This window comes from Vulpes vulpes, chromosome 14 (assembly GCF_048418805.1).
Source record: "Vulpes vulpes isolate BD-2025 chromosome 14, VulVul3, whole genome shotgun sequence".
NCBI lineage: Eukaryota > Metazoa > Chordata > Mammalia > Carnivora > Canidae > Vulpes > Vulpes vulpes.
Window position 1 is genome coordinate 17,110,191 of NC_132793.1, and position 25,216 is coordinate 17,135,406.

Genomic DNA, 25,216 nt, shown 5'->3' on the forward strand with positions numbered 1-25,216 from the left:
TAAACACCTGATGATGCTGATAGAATTATTTGGAAATAAATGACATGGGATTAAAGGCTCAGTACCTTCAGATATTCTGGGTTTCAGCTTTAGGTAAAATTTAGTGTCATTCTTCCTCCCTGCTGGGTTGCAGACAGGCATATTTTTTTTTTGTTTCTTTATTTTTCTTCAACATATTGTGCACACATTGCAAAATACCTATATTTTAATTGTGCAGCTTCATAAGTCTTACACAACCCAGTCAACATTCCAAAATTTTTATGATCCCAGAAAGTTTTCTCAAGTCCTTTTCCAAGCATTCACCTGACCAGAGGTAACATTTTTCTGATTTTTATTATTTTATCACCCAGATCAATATGGGGTTCATTTCAGTACTCCAGAAAGTTCTTTTGTGCCTTATCCCAGTGAGTACCTACTCACATAGGTAACTGTAATTTTAACTTTCATCATCATAGATCAATTTTGCCTCTTTTTGAACTTTTCATATAAACAGAATCATCATGGATTCTTCTTTTCTTCTTTTGCATAATGTAATTTTGGGATTGGCCCATGTCGTATGTGTCGGTAGTTCATTCCTTTTTCCTTGCTGTGCAGTATTCTGTTGTATGGATGCACATCATATGAATGATCCATAAGCACACACCTGGACTCGGCTCATCCTCCAATTTCCTCCTCCTCCTCAGCTTCTGAATTACCTTCTTTTCTTCTTACTCCTCTTTCAGTCCTTGAGTGAAAGCTAGTATGTGAGCGGCTGATAGCCGGATTGTGTCTGGTTTGTTTACTGCTGAATCCTCAGTGCTCAGAACAGCGTGCAATAGATAGCAGGTGCTCAGTGTTTGTAGAATGAGTGAACAAATGAATGTTCTGAACACCTAGTTTTAATTGTTTACCAGTCTGGCCCTGGGTAGTACCTTCTCAAGCATCTCAGAACTATAGGACCCCCAAAGGCATTCTCTCTTTGCTCATAAACTTAACATGAATTGCAGGCCCACGGGTTACAAGCTCTTTCTGCAAGAGCTTCCTTAACCTCTGGATCAGATTAGGTCCCTTCATAGGCTTCATAACTGCCTCTGCCACCCCTATCATGACCCTCATTCCATTTTATTGTCATTGCTGCTTTAATTGACTTCCTTACCTTCTCATTCCATGCATCCAGAGAACCTGCATTGTTCTCTACCACTAAAGTCCACATACTCAGCACTCTGTTTGGCACCTGAGAAGCGGAGAGTATGTACTAGTTGGGGTTTCTTTCACAGAGAGTTCTGTCAGGTTGTTCATCACAAAACCATGATAGTTAGACAAAGCCCTTCATGAAGAGAAGGGTGAATTTGAAAACATAGTCTCTGCTATGGACTGAATGAATGTGTGTCCCTCCCTTTCCAAATTCATATATTGAAGCCCTAACCCTGGATGTGATGCTATTAGGAGGTGGCAGCCTTTGGGAGGTGATTAGGTTTAAATGAGTTCATGTAGGTGGAGCTCCCGTTATGCGATTAGTGCCCTCATGAGAGGAGGATGAGACCCAAGATCTCTTTCTCTACCATGGGAATACATAACAAGGAGCAAACCAGGAAGAGAGTTCTTACCAGGAACTGAATTCGCAGACATTCTGATCTTGGACTTCCTAGCCTCCCAGACTGTAAGAAATAAATGTCTGTTGTTTGAACCACCTAGTCTTTGGTATTTTATTATAGCAACCCAAGCTCCTAAGCCAGCCTTTGTAGAATATGATATGATCTATATATACAATGAAATATTACTCAGCCATTAGAAACGATGAATACCCACCATTTACTTCAATGTGGATGGAACTAGAGGGTATTATGCTGAGTGAAGTAAGTCAATCAGAGAAGGACAAACATTATATGGTCTCATTCATTTGGGGAATATAAAAAATAGTGAAAATGGAATAAAGGGGAAAGGAGAGAAAATGAGTGGGAAATATCAGAAAGGGAGACAGAACATGAGAGACTCCTAACTCTGGGAAAGAACAAGGGGTGGTGGAAGGGGAGGTGGGTGGGGGATGGGATGACCTGACTGGGTGATAGGCACTGAGGGGGGCACTTGACGGGATGAGCACTGGGTGTACTATATGTTGGCAAATCGAACTCCAATAAAAATATATATATAAAAAAAGATTTCTACTTAGGATATAGCATTTCATGGGTAGGATCATGTTTTTATGTATAAAATGTTTTAGCCCAAATGTTAAATCTATGAATGTGTTGGGTGGGTCATGGCCATGAGGACCTACCTACACATTTACTTTGTGTTGTCTCATGGAATCTTAGCATGTTTATCTTGACCCAGATGATTGGGAACCTGGAAGCACTTGGTCTGTGAACCTCACATCCAGTTCCATTTCCTTACATGACTATACTCCCAACTGCTAGCCCCTTCGGCAAAGGGTGGCTTTGGGTTCCAAAGAAGTGTAAACTATTATGGGCATGTGGACTGCCAGGATGATCTCTGTACATTTATTTTCAACATAGCCTCTTCAGAAGTTCATGTAAAGGCTTTAGAAGGGCTCCCGAATTTCTGAAATGGTGGGTGTAACTCTCAGTTACAGGCTTATGTGCATTTTCCTGGGAAGAGAGGCTGGAATTTCTCACCAGATCTTTGCAAGGGTCTATGCATCCTCAAAAGTTAAAAACTACTAGGGACGTTTCCTCAGGATCATCTTTCTGGCTAACTACATAAACATCTGAAGCCCAAGAAGCAAAAGGGAGAGGCAGGAATGCTATGTGGGCCCTGACTTCTGATGCTCTGCCCCCACCTCCTTCTAGTTAATAGGCCATGGACCCTTCTGGGCCTTGGTTTGCATTCTGAAGACTCTAATTATTGGATTAGATGACCTCCTAGATTTCTTGGACTGTCTAGTTGAGTAGTTCATGTTAAAAGAGAAGAACTGACAAACGCAGTCTTTCTGTTCATTTAAAAAAGGGAGGTGTTTACCCCCCCCAAAATAATAATAACAATAATAATTGTGTGTCTCATCCCTACTTCTCTCTCTGAGCCACTCGAACATGTGACTTATAAAGAATGCCAATTATAAATCAGAGGATTACTAACAAAAGAGAAAACAAAACAATAATCTGGTGGCTGCTTAGAGCCAAGTACCTGAAGGGCTATGATGTATTTCATGATAATCTCTTGAGGGGACAGAGGGAGAGAAAACAGCATTGACTAGACTGCACAGGGACATGTGAACACCTAAGTCATTTGAGATGGAGACATTTATTTACTCGAGGGAATGTTTGTTACTATATTGTACCTACCATCAGAAATACGTGGCAAGAGACCAAACATTTGGCGAGCCTGGTACTTTATTTTCTTTCTGATGGTCAGCACTTTACTGCTAATGCCTGAAATAGAGCAAAAACCATGGTGTAAAGTCGATGGGAGAGAGCTTAATGTGGTCACTTGGGCAAGCCCCAAAGTATTGCAGTCTGCTGCTCTTAATTCTGTCCAGGGCCAGCCTGTGAATAATTATATTAAGGAGTTGGGCAGAGTCATCACAGAGCTACAAAATACCACTCTTGGGGCCTCCCTGGAAACTGATGGGAACTCTGGAGAGTTGACAATGGTGATCAGAGAGTCTATATATTTAAAATGCACAAAGGATGAGCCCAGAAATTATCTGCCTGCTAACCTAACTTCTCTACCTGAAACAAATTATACAAAAATCAATTTGCAAACACCTTTGAGATAACAAGGCCTTGAGTAATAACCTTCATGGCTTTGTAAAGAAAAGCATCTAGCTTGACTAATCTGCTTAATTTCCTTCTCTGACCAAATGGCAGGCTTTAATAGAGGCAATCTGAAGTTGTCCCTTAAGATTTGCTTCAAGTCACACTGAGAAAATATTGTCCACCTCTGTTTCATAGCAATTATTCTGTCTCTGGAGAATCTTTGTGGCTAGGTAATTAATTAGAAAGCAAACACAGAATGAGTCTGATCTATCCTGAAGCTCTCACCTGAGTTCCACAGTGAAACCTGTACCTGCCTTACCCACCTGCATAGCCCAGAGGCCCTCCAAAAGTTGTATTTCACCCCTAGATGCCTCCTCCTCCCTCCACTTCCTAATTCTACTCTGGTTGTCAATAAATTGTTCGTACCCATTGACAGATTCCATTTCTGTTGGCAGTTGCTTCCAAAAAATATAAATAAATAACTAAAACTGGAGTCATTTGCACAAAGATGTTCACCGCAGCATTATTTACCACAGCAAAACTTGGAATAACTCATTGGTTAATGTGATTACCTGACAGATTTTTCTGTAGTGTCATCACTTTAAAACAGTGATGACAAAGTCTATGTTGTAAATGAAGTCTTTACAATGTAGTAAGTGAGGGAAGAAAAACATTGGGTCTTTATGTTGCTGTAGCTGGATGAAAAAGGCTTAAATATATGAACAGAAATTGGAGCATGGAGAAATATAAATGGCTGTTACTTTGGGTGGTAGGGAAGGGGGCTTATTTTCTCCTTATTCTCATTTTCTATATTGTCCCACTTGCTATTTTTTGCTACAGACAAAATTGACAAATATATCCACTTTGATTTTTAGAAAATGAACATTTTAGAGGCAAACAGCTTTTCAAGGGAATAGCTGGCCTTGGAAGGGATAAAGATGTGGGTTCCAACCTGCCTTACCTGCTTTATGATCTCCGTTCAGTGCCCCATTGCTTGGGTTCTTTGTTTTTGTCCATCAGACTGGAAGTGATAATGTCCCAAGATTCACACAAAGTAATGCATATGAGATTTCTTGGTAAATAAGAAATACAAAATTAACGTTAATTTCTGCAGCTTTGCCAGTGGACTAAGGATTGCCAGAAAGACTCACCATAAGTGCTGTTGAAATTCTGATTTATTTAGCTGAGGAAATAGAATTTAATGGGGGAGGGCCAACCCAAAGCAGATGCGGATAACTCCGCATGACTTTTCCCTTGACCCTCGATTCTCATAGCGGACACTGTGTCAGTGACACTCTCCCTCCTGGAGGGATCCCTCTGGAGTTCAGGAAGAAACTGAATTTTTGCTGTGCCATCATCCTTTTGCTACTTAGGCTCACAGCACTATTTGGGGAGAGCTTCCACTAACAATCTGTGTGTTACTATGAAAGAAACGTTTGTAAACCTCAGACTCCCCTGGGCTTTGAACCAAACTCCACTTTAGTAAAGACATGTGCTTGTTTGAGGATAGAAAGCAGAATATTAATCCAGGCAGCTTTGCTGTATTCTAGAAAAACCATTTATCCACAATTGCCTTCTTTCTTTACTGTCTTTAAATGAAGGAGATTTGGTAGGGTGGGAGAAGAAATACTGATTCAGGTATTTACATATAATTTGAGGAAATTCCAGTAGGATATGAATGGAGTTATGAAAGGGATCTGAGCTAGTGTATGTGGCTCCCTGGAATCCTGTCCTTGTGTGTACATGCTTGGATTCTTCTCTGTAAACCACTTGAGTCTGACATCCTTTGCTGATTGCTTGTCTTCCAGAGCCTCCCACACCCATTGCCCCCCCAGAGCTGCTGGCCGTAGGGGCCACATACCTGTGGATTAAGCCAAATGCCAACTCAATCATCGGGGATGGCCCCATCATCCTGAAGGAGGTGGAATATCGCACCACTACAGGCACCTGGGCTGAGACCCACATAGTTGACTCTCCCAACTATAAGCTGTGGCATCTGGACCCTGATGTGGAGTATGAGATCCGGGTGCTGCTCACACGACCAGGGGAGGGAGGCACGGGACCACCAGGGCCTCCCCTCACCACCAGAACCAAGTGTGCAGGTAAGAACTTCTTTATGACTACATTTTGAGAGGTTGGAGTTCTGTGACAGTCATTTCTAAACTTCTTTGATGGGAGTGTGCTTCCTTTTGTGAAGAGCAACAGTCAGGGTTTGGTCTTGCCTTAGAGGACCTCCTGGCTCTGGTGTCAACTCTGGAGATCACCTGGCTATGACCATGATTCATAGAGCCTCTTGACTCCAGCTATGTCAGGGAGAGGTTCCTGGTTCTGACACTGTGTCAGTGGGACACTGGTTCTGTCTCTCTAAGGACTTCTGGTGCCTCTGTGTGTGTGAGGCTTCCTAGTGCTCAAAGTGACCCTGAGGGCTCCTGGCTCTGTGTCCCTGAGGGCTCCTGGCCCTGTATGCCTTATAAAGGTCTCGTTTGCACTATATCTCAGAATGCTTCTGCTTCTTGTTACATATCTTAAGGTGTTTGTGATTTTGACTTGGTCGCTGAGGGTCCCTTGGCTGGGCCTGTGACCCTGATGAGCCCTTGGTTTTCATAGTTTCCCTGAGAGTTCCTGGTCCACATTCTGTCTCTGAAGGGTTCCTGGTGCCAACTATCTTGGGGCCTCCTGGTTCCAGCCTGAGAGTCTGGACTGGGACTATCTATTCAAGGGCCCCCTGAATTCTGTATCTCTGCAAGCTCCTGGCTCAGGGTACTCTGGGGGCTTTGGCTTTAACAATTTCTCTGAAGTTTTTGGATGCTGCTTTAAGATTTTGGTGTCTGGGACTGTGTCTTAGAGGATTCTTTTGATCCAACCATTTTGTATCCCTGGGCTTCTTGTATCCTCCAGGCTTCTATGGTGTTTCCAGTAAGGAACATTGACTAGGATTGTATCTCTGACTATTTCCCTAAGATATTCCAGCTCTGAACATAACTCAAGAAGTTAATTCAGTGTTTTCTTTTGTTTTTTCTTCCAAATCACATTATATCATCTCATTTTTCCTAAGTAACCATTTGATTACTTTTATCTCATATATATGTAAAGAAATAGAGACCCAATATTTTTTAAACTTTTTGTCCAAAATAGAATTGACCAATGGCACAGTCAGAATTTGCATTCAGGTTTTTCTGACTCAAATGCCATTGATCATTGGTCACATCACATGAAAACAAAGAGGCATACGCCATCAGCATGGAATACAGAGGTGAGGCTCTTCCATGGGGTTGGAAAGTACTCTTCACCACCACTGTTGCCCACACACTTCGACCTTTCTGACATACACTTGGGGGTATGTAGGGAAGTGGCACAGTCAGAATTTGCATTCAGGTTTATCTGACTCAAATGCCATTGATCATTGGTCACATCACATGAAAACATGGAGGCATGCACCATTAGCATGGAATACAGAGGTGAGACTTTTCCACGGGGTTGGAGGAGGGTATGCAGGGAAGTGGCAGTGTGAGCCATTGGCTTCCACTGGGAAAAGGGTCACTGATGACTTCTGCATGGGGAAAAAAGGACCCATCATCACAGTGACCCCGTGGAACAAAAAAAGCAAAACAGTTAGTTCTATAATGTGACATATATGTCCTTAAAATTCACTGTGGTATGGGAAGTTATGTAGCAGAAATTATCAGGGTTATGGGAAAAAGTGGAATTGGGGCATAGCACTCATACTTTATCAGCAACACATTTAAACGGTGACAAAAGTAGGTAAAAGCCATGGCACAGTTTCATGCACGTTAATGCTTTGGGATATGCATAAATACTGCAGTGTATATGGGGTATTTCCTTGAAGAGATTGCAAATTTGCTTTGGAAGTGTATGTCAGAAAGGTCGAAGCGTGTGGGCAACAGTGGTGGTGAAGAGTACTTTCTAAATATGGTGGAAAGTTGTGGATGTGGCTTTTAGCACGCCCAGTGAATGGACATAGCAGGTTGATGTTTGAGGTGGATACGTTCTGTGTATCCCTGCATGGTTTTGTTGAGCTGGGTGTAGTTTTCTGTTTCAAAAATGCTTTACATACAGAATCACACATAGCAGATGTGACATTCGTGTTATGCTCAAATTGTCCTCTAATATGTCAGTCGTGTTGGAACACATTCGTGTTGTCAAAACAAGAGCTATAGCAGAATTCACTGTAATCATTCCTGAGTACCTCAGTAGTGCATCTCGATGGCATGTAACCCAAGGTTACTGAGGGTGCCCATTGCTTGGGAATATTCCTTTGAATATTACTGAGCCACTGTGATAAATGGAAATGCCATTTTCTCGATTATTTTCAAAAGTGGGCCTTTTGTAAAATTCCTTATTGAAACCTGATTATGAAACCTACTATTTCAGAAGGACATAAGATTTTGTTATTAAACCAGGTAATACCTTATCTCAGTTTTGCAATTCAATATTCATCCATAAAAGTAATTGATTTGATCTTGCCAATGAGACTTTTCTCTTTCCGTGGGGTAAATCTAAGAGTTTCCTGGGTTTTTGATCTTTATAAATGATACTTAAAGCACTTTAGCAGCCCCCATGGACTTATTTGCTGATGATCATATAATACATTTTGAAATTCAATCACAAGATGATCATCTCAATAAAAATTTACAATCTATTGCAAACTGTTGCCACGGCTGTGTAATGGATTTTACATGTTGAAAACACAATTGTGTGACTATCACTGTAAAAATTATGAGTTGAAATGCTGTTTGTGGTTTTATATTTCAAAAAATGTTGGTGTTTAAGTAAGTTACAGCTAAAATCTTGAATAACCCACATTTTACAAAATGTGTCATCAAGAACATAATCTTCTTTCCCACATTGCCAATGATGGTAGAATGTTCTTTGCCTCATAATTAATTTTTAAGAGGATTCCAGGGCTGGTATCCATTTGTGGATGCTGTTTATTGGGGTGGGTGCTCTTAGCTACCCCCCTTCCTTTTTCTATTATTAATTGCACTGGAAATGTACTCATTATTTTGCAAAACAGAAAATGAGAGAATGTGGAGTGTGGAAGGTATAATTTCTGCCCAGAGGAATTTACAGACTCAGTTAAGATTCCAGCAAAACAGCAAAAAGGGTAAAACGTAAACATAAAGTCGAATATTGAAATAGCATGCTTTGTGGAGAGAAACCGGGTCACTGTGGAAAGGCAGTAGGCAGTGCTTTTAAAATGGTCAGAGCACTTGTTCTCAAAGCATAGTTCCAGACCAGCAGCATCAGCATTACCTAGGAACTCCTTAGAAATGCAAATTCTCAGACCCCATGCCCTTACCTAATGATTCAGAAATTCTGGGAGTGGAGCCCAGAATCCTGTCCTTTAAGGAGCCCTCTGAGTGATGCTGAGACACACCCACACTGAAGAACCCCTGGTACAACTGTGCCACACCAGCATGCCACTTTCGTGGTGTGCCCCTTAGGTTCTTGATCCTTATGGCAGCTCTGAGAGGTAGATGGAAGGAAGACTGTGGCTCAGAGTCATCAGACCAAGATTGCAGATCAATTCAGTGTTTAGCACAGAGTCTCTTGGCCCAAGGGACTCCCCATCACGTGGTTTGATGGGGTTTACTCTCCACGCGTCCTCTCGAGGGTGGGCTTGGATGGTAGAGCAGCTGACAACTATGGAGACCAGCTGCATGCTCTCATTCACTGCAGCTGTAGGCCTTTCCTTCAAACATCTGCGGAGCTACTTCCCTGTGCCAGACTCTGTGCTCAGGCTGCAAGTGAGTGTAGCTCAGGAAGATAGCAGAGGGCCAGCTCCAGGGCAGGTGGGGATGTAGTCTGGTTCATCTAGGTCTGACAGGCCACTGACCAGGTATGTCCTTGGTGCATCAGGAGCGAGGTGGGGATTGTCAAGAGTTTGGCTCCAGAGCAGCATTCTAACCCAATAATCTGGAGCTCGCCTCAGAGCGTGACTCTTAGCCAGTTAATTCAAAACCTAGACAGACTATCTAGGAGAGAAGAAGAGGGCCAGAAACGATGCTTCTAGGCTTCTGGTTTGGATGGCTGAGAGACGAGTGGTGGAACTGCTTTTCAAGATGGAAAACCAATAGATGGGTTAGGGGCATGGGAGCAAGTTCAGGCTTGAAGATGTTGGGTTTGGAGTAAAGATGATGCATAGCAGATGATGGCACATGGAAACCTGGAGCTCAGGAGAGATCAGCGGGCTACCTCTTCATCTTCCCTGAGAGCCACCTGATTGCACCTGCATTTTAGAATCAAAGGGACTTCTTAGTACCAGTGAAAGCAGCCTGATTTTCTTTCTTCATGCTACTCCCTTGAGATGCCCCATTCATTTGTTTTTTTTTTTTTTTTCATTCATCACCATGTTCCTTTGCTCAGTTTCATCATTTGCCACCCTTCCTGAGATACAGGCGTGGGGTGCATATTTAATCATGTACATCAGAGTGCTTTGAAAAGCTCAAAATACTCTTCAGATGCCTGTCATAAAACAAATTGTTATTGGTTGCTGCTATTGTTCTGGATGTTGTGGTTATGAATTGTTAAAACGGGAAGTTAAAACAGGAATTGTTAAACTGACTGGTATGTGAAGGGGTGGGGCATATTCTTTTGTTCTTCATCATCTCATAGGAAATCCAGTTTCAGAATCTGATGATCCTAGTTTAGACTCTCAAAGGTTTTCTTGTCTAGAAGGATGGGTGGTTTGCCCTGGCACATCCTCATCAACAGACATCCAGGGATAGGAGTTGGGTCCTCGGAGGGCTGTCTGTTGCCAACGCAGTCTCACCTTGAGTGCTGTCTCTGACAGGAAGCTCATGCTCTCCCATAGCAGACCATCTAACTGCTGTGGGTCCTGGGGGGTTACTCTTGCTCTCTACCTAATGTTAGCCAGTTATCACAAGACTCTGGATGGGATCCTGTGTAGCAGTGGAGTATCCTTTAGGTTCAAAAGAACACAGGCTTCTGGCATCAATATCTGGATTTCACAAGGAGGGCCAAGGTCCACGGCATTGAGAATGGGACCAGGGCCAGCAATTGGGAAGGGCAGTGAGACAAGGAGAAGTGAGAACACGCCACCAGGCCAGTTCATCTTTTCTCCAGGTAGTGCTTTCAGTGGTCTGAGCACCTGCTTGGTTGATGCCTTAAAACTATCACCCTGCATCAGACAGGAGAAATTCTCCCTTGTCACCCAAATCTGCCTCCATGCCACACTCCCTTATTTATGGATCTGGTTTTACTCCCAGGAGACAGATACCCCTTTTCTCAGATATAGGTGTTCAGCATCCCCGTGCTATCTCTCTTATGCTCTGGAAATCTCTTCCCTTCATCCTCAGAAGCCCTGTTTGAGCCAGACTCTAGGCAGTAACTGTTGTAGAACCACAAAGCAACAATCTGGAAAGCCAAGTGATCCTAAGGCCCCCCAACCTCTGCTCCGCCACCCTGTGATTGCTTGCTCCTTGTAAATCAAAGGCCCCTTTGCCTGGGTACCCACTTCATTGTAGTCTCGCGGAGTTCAGATTTTCCAAGTGAAAAGTGACTTTGTGCAGCCCAAAATGTGACACACACTGCTGATTTGGAGGGCTTTCTTCCTCTTCCCTTCACCTGAGGTTTGATTGCACATTATATTTTATTTACATATTTATGGATTTCTACTTGAAGTGATATCTGTCTCTTTTCTCTAAGGGAATAAAGAGGAGAAATTCAAATTGCTGGGCTCAATGAAGTGAGAGTAGTCATTAGAGTTTAGTGAGAAGAATGGAGGCTTTAGAGCCAAAAAAATTCTCGTTTTTATTTCAAGCTGGTACTTGCTGTCTGGATGGCAGTACACCTGTCTGTGCCTCTCTTTCTTTTCTTCCATTTACAAGAGATTACAATACACTTTTGTTGTGAAGTCTCAATGAGATAAGTTATAAGCCTAGCAGAGAACTGAAAACATAGAAGCCCCTTCATGAACATTATTTGGAAAAAAATAAAAGTCTCAGGCCTAGGAAGAGGGTGTCAGAATCTAAACCAATTCCTTTCGTTCTGGTGTGATGGACCCTGTTGTAAAGGACTTCTCTAGTGCAGTTTCTTTACTTTCTCAGATAGCGATGGGATAGTACAGCAGCTCTAAGCTGTAGGGGAGGCTTGAAACAAAAGGCTTTGCAGGCCAAGGCTCTGGAGTCCTTGACGCATGCTTGCAGGGTGCAGAGGTGGCTACAGTGGTACCTGATATTGGGGCCCGGGGTGGAGATAGGAGTCGCGCTTTTTCCAGTTTTGTCTTAGTCCCAAGTAAGAGAGAGAAGCATGTTATCCAGACCCGTCTCCTTTTGAGAGGCCGCCAAGGGTTACAAGCGTGAGAACTTGCAAACAAGGAATGGAAGTGAGTCCTGACTCTTGTCAGTGAGCATCCTCAGGTGGGCTCTGTGTTTTCCATCCAGCATGCAGTTCTAGGGCAGGGTGGAGGGATTAAAAGAGGGATCAAGGGTCTAGAAAATCGAGCAAAGCCATGTAACTGCCTAGCAAGGCCTTTTTACTTTTCTTTTTTAATTTCCCTAGTTCTTAGCTTCAATCGGGGGTAGCATTGCCTGGCCTAATTCTTAGGGCTCTGCATTAGAAGCAGATGGCACTTGTTTCTGAGCAGGATGGTGGTGTGAGCCCAGGCATCTAACTCCCATCTCTGTCCCACCATAATCCTGGTGAGATTACCCAGGAGTCTCAGGGAAGCACAGCAGGATCAGCCAATAGCAGTCAAATCACCATCCCATCCAGAATCAAAGCAAAATCTGGAGCCCAATGGAGAAATCTCCAACATGGTGACAAACTAGGGAAAGAGGGGCTTCCATGCACGCCCCATCATGCTCGAAGGGACATTGATTCCAGAGTCGTGCAGGTGAGCACGCATACTGAAGGCACCCACAGAACTTGGATTATGACAACCACTTGTGCAAAATGATTTGGAAAAGTGATACTCATTCTTCCACCTCCCTTGCCTTCTCCACTTCCTCTGTGGCTTCCTTACCTCCTTCCTCCCCCAGGGCATCAGACCATGGAGGAAGGAGGAGGGGATGAAGAGGGAGAAAAGCCTGCTTTCCCCTTACGCGGTTCAAGAGTTGCAGCATGGGGGCAGCCTCGGTGGCTCAGCGGTTTAGCGCCGCTGAGTGTGATCCTGGAGACCTGGGATCAAGTCCCACGTCGGGCTCCCTGCATGGAGCCTGCTTCTCCCTCTGCCTGTGTCTCTGCCTCTGTGTGTGTGTGTGTGTGTGTGTGTGTGTGTGTGTGTCTCATGCATAAATAAATAAAATCTTAAAAAAAAAAAGAGTTGCTGCATGAACCCAGGGGTGTCTTCATGGGAGCAGGCCTCTGCAGGGGCATGAGCTCTCCCTCTCCTTCTTACAGACCCTCCTCCTCCCTCTCTCTGCACAAACCACATCTACTGGGGCTCCTCATCTGGTTTAGGGAAGATGCGACAAGCTAACGCCTTCTTCCCTTACACCTGTTCACAACCTCCAGGGGTCTCTCCTCCCAGTCTGTGCAGCCTCCTGGGTCCAGCGGGGCGCCTCTTACAGTCTTAAAAAGGACATCTGGAAGCGCCTTGGCTTTTCTCTGGAGAATGTGACAGGACTTACTCCTTAACCTTCTTGGTTTCGTAGCCTTGGGTAGAATTCCCAAGTAACAAGAAAAATCCCATTAAACATCCTGTTACTTTTAGATTTTTCTGCTCCCCCATGATCCCTAGAGAACTAGGGCCTGGAAGGTAAAGTACAATAAAGCAACAAACATAGCCTGGGAAATACTCCCTGATTCTTCCTAACCTTAAAAATTGACATTGGAAGAAAAAATGAGCCACAGAGAGGTAGTATGAATGATAATGAGAGCTAGAATGTTTGGATTTTTATTGTTTATCAAACTTCCTGGATTAAAAAAAATAGCTCCCAAGTACTTTAAAACTGGAGGTCAGTCATTCCTCTACCTGTGAAAACCTTGAGCCAACAATGCAAAGAAGATGGATGATTATAATAATGAGAACCACAGTAACCTAGTTTGAGTTTCTGTGATGTGCAAGGCCCATAGCGTTGAGCTTGTTTTGAGGATTTTACTTGTAATTCTTGCAGCAAACTACTAGGGTGGGTATAATTTCTTCCACTGGCTATCTGGAAGGTAAGTGACTTATCCAAGGCCATTTACCTGACCAGGTGGCCTAGCTGGGAACCGAGCATTTAACTACCTCAGTACAAAACTCGAGCTCTTTCTAAAATGACCCCCAGAATTCAGCATCATTATGAAAGCCTAACTCACCATGACCAAGTTGAGTTTATTCCAGAAAGGCACCGATTAAAACATTGAATATTGGAAAAACTATTGGTATAATGCTTCATATCAGTATTAAAGGGTAAAAACCATCTGATATCCAGAGAACCTGAAAAGTAATTTGAAAAAAAAAAATCAGCTTTCGTTACTGATCAGAATTCTAAGCTAGGAATGGAAAGGGACTTTTTTTGTTTTTTTAAATTTCTAGGAACACACATTCTTATAGCCTCAAAGCCTAAGAGAATAAACCAAAAGGAAAAAAAAAACGGTTATTAGGATTACTAAGAGATTTGATAGTATGGTCAGACACAAAGCAAATAAGCAAAAATCAATAGCCACATGCCAGTAATATCCATATAAAAATATAATGAAATGTATCTTGTTCTCAAATGCAATTAAAATATAAATACTTAGGAGTGAAATCAAGAAATGTGCAGAAACTATGTATGAAAACACACACGCCAGAGAAGCAAACTAAAGAATCATACTCTTAACTCTACAGAACATACTGATGGTCACCAGAAATAGGTGGGGGAAATGGTGATGGGGATGAAGGAGTCAACCTGTCATGATGAGTACCAGGTGATGTATGGAAGTGTTGAATCACTTGTATACCTGAAACTAGTATTACACTGCGTGTTAACTAAGTTGAGTTAAAGTTTTAAAAATTTAAATATATAAATACATAGATAGTCAGATGGACAGATAGATAAATGAAACTTCAGTGCATATGTTCATACTTTCCTATTTCTAGTTACAATCTTGACCTCTGGAAGAAAAAACAATCTTAACCCTTGTTACAAAGGCAGTAAGTAAGTAAATAAAACATTGCTGTTTCTTTTATCCAGGATAACTACATTATTTCTGCATTACTGATTAAGAAAGCTAATAATTTTTAGAAAATACAGGCAATTTTAAACCTCCCACCTAAAACTTGAATATATATATGATTTATGACTAATATTTCTAAGACTGTTATAATGAAATATAAAGTAGATAAAAGTGAGCTACTAAAGTTTATAAAATTTTGTAATTCAAAATACCTATACTTACCACAATAAATACAAAATTTTTCATAAAAAAGAAAACACACACCTGCAAAACTTTACTGAGGGATGATAAAACAAGACCTGAAAAAATGGAGAGTTATATCATGTAGTTGGGTTAGCAAATTTAATATTGGGGGATTATCAATTCTCCCCAAATTAATTTATGGGTTTAATTCTGTTGCAATCAGAACCCTAATGGGATTCTTTTTGGAACTTGACAAAGTGATTTCAAAATTGATCTGAAATAATATAGAGGAAAAGGCAATATAACACTTTAAAAAAATGGTGTGGGGGACATTTCACCGTGAAATATCAACATGTGTTATAGCTATAATAATTGAAGCCCAGAAAAAAAATCCAGTATGTAGTGAAACTAGCTGTTAAAATTTATATGAATGGAAAACTGCTTAACAAATAGTATATTTGTAATTGGTTAATAATTTGGAAAAATAGGATGCATTGCATATATATTATGATATGCTAAATTAATTCTGAATCGATTAAGAACTTAATAGCAGAAAAAAGCAAGAACCAGAAGAAAATAAATATTGGTCTTTTATTAGGAAGGCCTTTCAGTTCATTGAAAGCAAACAAATATGCCATTGAGTCACAGTTTACAAATTTTACTATATAAAAAGAAAAGAAGGAGAAGAAAAACTATACTATATTAACAAAATTCAAAAAGCAAATGGGTAAGCAAGGTGTGGGAAAATATGACAGAATTGAGAAGAAAAGGATAATATTCTTACATAAAAGAACTCTGAGTAACAGATCAATAAAAATGTCATTATGTTGCTAGAAAAAAAAGAGGCCAGAAAGTATTGACAGGTAATTGTCATACAAAAATATACGTGGTGAAGAACAAATTTAAAATGTCCAATGTCACAGGTAATCAAATAAATGCATTTTCAACCTATAAGATTACCAAAATATATTTTTAATTGGTAAAAATCAGCATTGGTAAGGAGCAATGCAGCAGTCCCTTAGAGGCATTTCTGCAGGTGGGTTAAGCGGCACAGCATATTTAGAGGACAATTCACGAGTTTTCTTCTAACGAAATAATCATTGCTGCACAAAAGGAGATGTATACATGGAGGTCGTCACTGCATTATTTATAAGGGCAAAACTTGGAAATCATTTAAATGCCCCAACGATAGGAGCATAGTTAAATAAATTCTTGTGCATGCACACAGTGGAATTCTATGCTCGTATTGCAAACCATGTATTTCATAGAATATCTAATTGCATGGGTCATTGTTCATGCTATGATAAGTTAAAAAAATCAGCTTGCAAAACTGCATATGTAATTACTCTCCCAGTTTTTTGAAATTTAATATGCAGCCCACATATCAGGTGGTGAGTTTATCAGAGCTGTAAAGTATTGACCAGAATTCCCCCTCCAAGATCCTGCACCTGGTCTGATCCTGCCCCCTAGGTTCCCAGGGGAGCACTTGTGCCACCCGCACCCCACACCTTTCACTGCCTGCCCTGAGTTCCAGAATATCATTCTGCTTCTCCTGGCTGTCCCACCTGGACCAAAATATGGAACTGGCCTCTCTCTACCATTCTCCCAAAGCTGCATGGACACAAGGCTGTTTCTTCTCTCAATGCTTGGTGGGATGCAGGCAAGGGATTGCATTACTATGCTACAAGCAAACAATTTGAAATCCTTCTGCAGACTTAAAGGTCCTTGCAGTGGGCAGGGATTTTTTTTTACCTTCTTCTCTCCTTCCCAGATCATCCAGGTGATGCAGAGTCTTCTTACTTCCAGAGCAGTTCCACTTTCCCCTGATTGATTCCAGCTTCAGCTCCAGGCCTTTCTTTGTGTATCTTTTCCACTGAAGTGAACAGTAAAAGGGAGTAGAAGGGAGAGTGGCTAATGCTGAGATCAGATCCTTTCTTTCAATGAAAACAACCTTCCCTTAAAAACATGTTTTATCTGTCCTTACGTGCGGGCACAGACACATACACCACATAAATGGCATATATTTATATGTGTATATATGTGTGTGTATATATATATGTGTGTGCGTGTGTGTGTGTGTGTGTGTGTGTATATATATATATATACATATATATATATTTAAAAAGATTGTGGACTGCTGTAAACATTTTCTCTGTTTTGCTGTGTTGTATAAAACATATACAACTGAAAAGTAGGCTTCCCCCTCAGAGTCGAATGTGAATGCGAGAGGTGGTTATAAATTGTAAAGCACTCTGTATAAATGTGAGATGTTATTTTTATCATAGTGTATCATTGACATTCTTGGAAGGTACACACACTTGCTGAGCCCTGGGATGCAAACACAGCTTTATGCTGTGTTCAGATGGAGCAGGGGACGGTCTAACTAAGGATGTGCCTTATCTGAGTTGGATTCCAGGTTCTGTCATTAGGACACTGGGCAACTTTGGGCAGTTTGCTTAACTTCTCTGAACAATTTTTCCTGTTAAATGTGGGTAATACTGCTTACCTAATTAAATAGAAGCTAGGATCATTGATATTAATAGCTAATAATTGCATTGAATCTGCTTGCAGCTGCACAGGGAAGGTAAGTATTATCATCACTGTCACTACCAAAGTAGAGAGAGGTTATGTATTGCATTGCAAGTCTCAATGATTAGGAAGTGGCTAAGGTCAGAACTCTGACTCTAATTCCTGCTCTTACCCAAATGGCCATATAAGTATAAGTGATAGGTGCTTAGTAAATAGGAGCTTTTGGCAATTGAACACCCTAAAGACTCTCTCCCTATCCAGGCCCTCCTAACCTGTGAGCCCGAAGACCATCACTGCAGTAGGTTCGAGGAGCAAAGGGTAGCCACTTGCTGTGCTCCCAAAGGAACCGTTTCCTTTGACGGTGTGTACCATGAGAGAGGAAAGCCAGCCAGTGTCAGCCATGGTTTCTACATCACACCCACCATTGTCTTGACCCATGGTCATTCTGAGATGCTAAGTGGAGCTGTGGCAGGAGCTCAGAATAGAAACTGGGGCATCTTTCAGGACCCAGCAGGGAGTGGTTGTCCATCCGCCATTACTGTATAGGTTTCCCTAGCTGATGTCTTGAACCACTAGAGGCATAGGCAACTATTCCAACCAACCTGTTTCCCAGCTGTGCCCATGGCTGCTACTTCCTTATTGTCTTCTTGGTCTTTATACTTTAAAATAATGAAGTAGTATTGACACCAAAGCAAATTTTTGGAAAGAGAACATACATCCCATATCCCAATTAATATTTTTTTTTTGCTAGTGCATGTTCCCTTTCAATCACTGATCCCATTCTTACCATGTAATTATGCCCCCCTGTGCCATTTATAGCCCTCTTCTGTCACCCAGCCCCATAAAGTTAATATTTTACAGGTTCTTAAGGAGTTTTCAATATTGTTTTAATGGCTCATCGTGTCCCTTAGAGTCTAATTACCATAACTTGCCAAACGATGCCTGTATTGTTGGATATTCGGGTGTTTCCAAAGCGTCATCCTCTTCCAGCCTGTATGCTTCTGTTTGAATTATTTTCTTAGACTAAATTTCAGAGAGTGAGGTATTAAAAGGTAGAGACATCCTTATGGCTTCTGCTACATTTCACAGATTGCTCTCAGTGCAGTAACTATGCTGTTTTATAATGATGTGAGCGCTTTCACTGTAACCTTGGCAGAATGGTGTACCATGATTTTTTTTTTAATTTGCCAATTTCATAAGTGTGAAGTGGTATTTCAAGTCTCTACAACCTTTGCTTCTGCATTCTCTTCATCCTGCCTCAAATGTGCCAGCTGCCACTTTGGTCTTTATTGGTTCCTCAAAAGCCCATGGACATGCTCTTTCCTGTGTTCAGCCTTTGCATGAGCTGCTGCTCCTTCTCCCTGGAACTCTTTTCCCCAGCTGCCCTACCATCCTCCTTTCCAGATCCCTTTAAAGCTGACTTCACGGGAGAGATCTTGCTTGATGCCTGATGCCCTGCTCTGAATTAGTTTTCTTCCTTTCTTGCCATTTATAACACCTTTCACAGAATTTATCCCAACTTGTAATCATCGGATGATTCGTGTGTCTTTGTTTATCACGTACCCCTTCCATTAGACTGCACTCCCAAGGACAGCACCCGCTTCCGGTTGCTAGTGTGCATAGTAGACCTGGCACATAGTAGGCACTCAGTAAATAGGTGTTAAAGGCATATTGGGAATATACACATGTGCACTGTGGAACCTTTGGAAAATCAGAAAAATACACAGAAATTTAAATGAGCCAACATGCCATCATCATTCAGCAATAAAAAGCTATTACCGGGTTGTTATTTTTAATAGTTTCATGTTCTGCATATAACTCATTAATCAGTATATTTTGGTCTTTGGTGCATGAGGTTTCAACTTGGTGTACCTCTGTGTGTCCTCTTATCCCAACCACTTGTGGAATAAGCTTAGAGCGTCCCAAACAGTGAGGGTTTGGGGAGGCAGGAGAGAGAGAAGGGGAGGAAGGTGGGAGTCTGACCCAAAGCAAGCTTCGCCAAAGAAAGCCTATCAGAGTGAGGGCCCTAACTATGAATGCCCTGACCTGACCTAATAACCAAGAAGATGGGGAGACTCATTTTGGGAGGAAAGCTCTAGCTCTGCCTGAGTAGCCAGCACCACCTATGTTTGCAAATCCTTTATAGTACTATCTATCTATAACCTTTATAGCATCTCTATTGATCTTTACTGTGACTGCGGCTAACCTGGATGATTGCCCCATTTTATGCTGGTGGACACAGAAGCTCTCAGGAGTTAAGTGACTTTCCCTAAATCTCAAATCTTGAGGTAGCTGTGAAATAACATCTCCTGACCTGAAGCTCTTCAGACTCCTGCCCTTTGGCCACTAAGGAAGATTTCTAAGTGCTATGAAAATTGGATTAACGGCATGGTTTAGGGGAGAGGTGGAGGGATGGGGCAGAGGAGGGAGGCAGGTTCTGATTAATTGAATGTTTATTTATTTATTTATTTTATTTGAAGGTTAAGCAGCAAATCCATTTAAACTTGGCTCAGACTAGTTTATATGGGACAGTGTATGAACTAAATACAATAAAATTGAGCCCAGAGGAATATCCCCAAGAAGAAGGAAGTCAATAATGTGACCCTTATTTGCCTTTTACAGTTGGTACATGTCTTTGACTACTGTGCCCACCCCAAAGCATCCGATCAAAGCCATGCAGCTTGAACGTCTAAAGGCCTCTTATAGAGAGTAAAGAGGCATCTCCCTGCCCTGTTTTACTAGATTCTGAACTCCCTGAAGACAGCCTTGTGCTTTCACCCCAGGATCTGGTTAGTGTATGCAGAAGTTTGAAGGATGAATGGGTGTACATTCTCAATTAGGTGTGGCTATCAAAGCAACAGTGTTCTGTATTATAGGAGGTTTAGGATTCAGAATAAATGGGCAGCAGGACACTTGTAATATGCCACAGGAAGTATCCCAAAAGCATGACACTTAATTCTGGCCTCATATTTTCAGAGACACCAGATGAGAGAGATGATGTAGGAGAGTACTGACCCAGTGGGATGAGCTATGAAACTGTTCATGGGAGCAGGTCGGAGACGCTGACCAAGATGTTTGCTTACCAGTGAGGGAGAGACTGAGGCCTAGAGTTGTTTCAGCCTCTGCTGAACATGATGGGAAGTTTAAGGCAGGTAGCCATTTTTAATGGCATTTTGTAGTGATGATGAACGAAATAATTTTCATCATTTTAATTTTTTTAAAGTTTTTTTTTAAGATTTTATTTATTTATTCATGAGAGACACACAGAGAGAGGCAGAGACACAGGCAGAGGGAGAAGCAGGCTCCCTGCAGGGAGTTCCCCTGACCCAGGACCATGCCCTGAACTAAAGGCAGACACTCAACTGGTGACCACTTAGGCATCCCTTCATCATTTTTATTTTGGATATACAGAAAAACACTAAAAAAGTATAAATCCCAGCACTTAGATAACTACCCCAAATTTTGATATATCTCTTCCAATTAGGGTTGTTATGGGTTTTTTTTTCTTTTTCTTTTTACATACACCGCCTTGAACAAGCTTAAACCCATATGTACCTGTAATTGATTTCTTTATTTAACAATGTGTAGTGAATATTTTCCTATGTACTTAAGTATTTTTTTTTACTTCAGTTAATATAAATATGTATTGAATTACTCCATGCATCAGGTATAGAACTTGGTATTAAGTGTGTGGCATGATGAATAAAATAGACATGATCTTGGTTTTTATGGATCTTAAAGACTGTTGGGAGAGGTGTACATTGTATTTAACATATGAATACAGAAGTACACTCCAACTTCATTATTTGGGGACTCTGTATTTGTACATTCATATACTTGCTAATATGTAGCTGTGACACTAAAATTAACACTCAGGAGTTCCAAGGCCATTCGCAGATGTGCAGTTATGGAAAAATTTACATTCTTGACTAAGGACAGAATAGGTGATGCTCCTCTTCTGTTCAGGCCTCCTCCGGTAAGCATAACCTTTTTGCAGTCTGCGTAGTGTCGTTTTTCCCATTTTTGTCTTTTGTTAGTGATTTTGTTTAAAAATGATCTCTAAGCTGGGCGTCTAGGTGGCTTATCTGCCTTTAGCTCAGGTCATGATCCTAGGGTCCTGGAATTGAGCCCTTGTGTTGGTGTCCAGCCCCATGTCTAGACTCCCTGCTTGGGGGATATCTGCCTCTGCTTTTGCACACCCCCCAGCTCATGCTTGCTCTATCAATTGTGTTCTCTCTCAAATAAATAAATAAATAAAACCTTTAAGAGAAAAATGGGTCCCTAAGCATAGTACTAAAGTGTTACCTAGTGTTACTAAGAGCAAGAAGGCTGTGATGTGCCTTCTGGAGAAAGGACATGTGTTAGGTGAGCTTTATTCAGGCATACATTAGAGTACTGTTTGTTGGCTATGAGTACAATGTTAATGAATTAACTACAGTTACATATATTTATATATGGTTCATATATAGTTTAATTATATAGAACTATATATAATATATGTTATAATTTATGTAGTATATGCATGTGCATATATATGCATTTATGTATAACATAAATACAAGGAGATACACACACACACACACACACACACGTGTGTGTGTGTGTGTGTGTATAAAACAGGGTTATGTTTTCACTGGTTGACAAAAATGTGTAAGAGACTCCCCAGGAGGGGCACCTAGGTGGCTCAGTACATTGAGCCTCTGCCATTAGCTCAGGTCATGGTCCCAGAGTCCTGGGGTCAGCCACATTGGGCTCCCTGCTTGGCTGGGAGTCTGCTTCTTCTCCCTCTGCCTGCCACTCCCCCTGCTTATGTTCTGTCTCTCTCCTTCTTTCTCCCCCACTCAAATCAATAAATAAAATCTAAAAAAAAAAAAAAAAAAAAAAAAGAGGCTCCTAGGAACCCAACCCCATATTTCCCTTAGGAGCAATGGTTCAGTATTTGCTAATTCAGTGCAACTTTATAAAACTAACTATTGCAAATAGTGAAACCAGTTCTACACATATACAAATCAGTAAGGTGGGGGGTGGTCAGGAATGGAAATATACTTTCAGGTTCTTTGGCTCTCTTAAAATGCAACAAATAATTTTCAAGAAAAGATGAGATCATAATTCTCATAGAGATATAAATATGAACTTGATTTTATTAAATTCATTTACAAGGAAATTGGTAAGGTGTCAAGATCAGTACAGAGGCAAATCTAAAACTGGGATGTTTATGGATTGGGAATATTGACATGAATATGCAAATGGAGGCAAAATTGGCTTTTTTTCCCCCCTTGTGGGGATGGGAGGGAGATTGTCCCTCCCTCAGACAGAACCATTTGCATGTGTATAGACAAAAATGATGCTGCATTGTGGTCAGTTATCTACAATTTGCAGAGCTGTAAAATAGCTCCTTTAGAATCAGAATCAGATAACAAGGAAGCTAGTGCCTCAGACAATGCATAGTTTTCCACGGAAGCACAGAATTTTCCCCACAAAGCTGTGGTAATAAATGTGATGAGCTTAGACAGTGTGTGTGGGGACAACAGAAGCCAGCCCTGAGGATTGCCACCACCAGCGTGAGGTTGGGTTGTGGTGGAGGCAGAGCCAGCAAAGCAACTGGTGAAGAACAGCTTAGAGAGGCAGGAAGAAAATGTGGAGGTTCTGGGACAACAGCAAGGCTGAGGATGGGGCAGTTGTCTGCTGTCTGAAGATCTAGTAAGCATTACTCCAAAAGGGTCCCCCTTGGATTTGGCAACCTGGTGGTCTCTGGTGACTTGGCTTGAGCAGCTGTTGAGGGATACAAATGGGTGGAAACCAGAATGGCATAGTGTACGTGAAACGGGGGAGAGTGGGAGAAAGCAGAAATGTTTTCTTTTTTAAGGATTTTATTCATTTATTTATTTATTTATTGGATTTTATTTATTTATAAATAAATATTTATGAGAGAGAGAGAGTGCGAGGGAGAGAGCATGAGCTGGGGTTGGGGCAGAGGAAGAAGGAGGAGCCAACTCCCTACTGAGCAGGGAGCCTGATGCAGGCTCCATTCTAGGACCCAGGGATCATGACCTGTGCTGAAGACAGAGTCTTAACCAACTGAGCCACCCAGGCACCTGGAAATGTTTTGATTAAAATCTCAATATGTTCTTATATGGATGTATCATTGTATTTTAACTTTTATTTCTGGACATTTAGGTTTTTCCTAATTTTTCAAAAAAATGTTATTAATGTCTTCATAGACACAATTTGTGCACATATCTAATATTTTTCCTAGAATGCATAAATTCATTCATTCATTCATTCATTCATTCATTCATTCATTCATTCATTCCTGGGAGGGTCATTGCCAGATCATTGAACATTTTCAAGACTTTGAAACAATTCTTTAAAAATTGGGTCAGTTCACACCCTGGCCTCAACAGTGGATGAACAGCTTTGTTTATTTGGACATGCTCCAAATATATAATAGCATTATTTGTAATGCTATAGCTATTACAAGTCTACATTCTCTCTTTATTCTTCTCCATTTCCCTGAGACAATAACTCTGCAAACAAATGGTTTGGTGTTTGCAGCTGATAATCAATGGCTTTTATTTCTTATCATTACTCACAAGTCACAGCCCTCTATTTGGAGCAGAATCAATTCTCTCCCTTGTTGGCATTAACACATGTCAAATATTTGCACGTTCTTATCTTTCTTTAGGCTTGGCTTAAGCAGGCTCTGAATTTTTATCACCTGACATTTTCCCTTCCATATCCATTCCTCCATTTTTCTTAGAGTGTTCCTGTCTTGCCTCAACTTTTTCCCTTCTTAAAGCATGGCCATGCCTTCATATTCTAGAAAAATCCCATCTTCCCTGGGCCCGTAGAGAGGATTTCCACCTTTACCTCCTGCAGCCTGCATTGTCGACTCTGTTTTTCAAATTAAAACTCTGTCTAGCTCATGTATATTGAGGACCTGCTTATAGGAGCATAGGTCCACAGATTCTTATCTCTGATTTCTGTATTTGGTGTTTCTTAGGATTCTGTCCTTTGCCCAAATCTCCCTTCATTACACATTAGCCTAGCCTCCCTTGATATATTACCTGTTCCCCTGGCTTCAGTAGGATACAGACACATTGCCTTCTCTCTCCTCAGCTTCAGATCTATATACCTAACTTCTTTTCCTACCTCTCCTGTGCCTACCTCAATCCTGCAGGTTGAACCCCCAAAACAGCCTGCCTCTATTTGATAAACAATAGCCTGCATACCCAGTTCCAAAACCTGGAGTTATTTGGGACTCTTCCTTCTCTCCACTCTGATCTCACATCCATTCAACCATAAAACTGCATTTTCCTTGCTAATCCCTTAGAGCTGCTACTGCTCCAGTCTACATATGTGACCTCAGAGTTCGTGCTGCCTCAATTCATTCAAGTCTCATGTTGGGTTTTATATCCACTACCGGTCTTTGTCTTACCAGGTAAGGTAAGACAGATGAGACCTGGTAAATTTCTAAGGCAGATTATTCTTTTTCTTTTCTTTCTTTTTTCTGGTACACCATGTTGTTATTTTTACATGTAATTTCAATTTGCTACTTCTATATCTCTCCATTTTTGGTCCATTTCAGTAGACCCTATCAGAGTGGGAGAGGCATCTTGTAGATGCCCCCATTGCTACTAGGATCATATACAAAATGACATTATTGGATTCATTGGATTGTCATG

At 41.3% G+C, this 25,216-nt stretch overlaps 1 protein-coding gene across 23 annotated transcripts in view; it reads left to right on the top strand.

Moving 5' to 3' along the window:
* Nucleotides 1–25,216, top strand: part of PTPRT (protein tyrosine phosphatase receptor type T) — a 1,025,198-nt gene that overhangs the window by 437,953 nt on the left and 562,029 nt on the right. For all 23 annotated transcript variants that reach the window (XM_072735832.1, XM_072735811.1, XM_072735820.1 and 20 more), the window contains exon 7: nucleotides 5,501–5,794. In XM_072735832.1, the coding sequence (XP_072591933.1) occupies nucleotides 5,501–5,794 (294 nt within the window). The remainder of the gene's footprint in view (nucleotides 1–5,500; nucleotides 5,795–25,216) is intronic.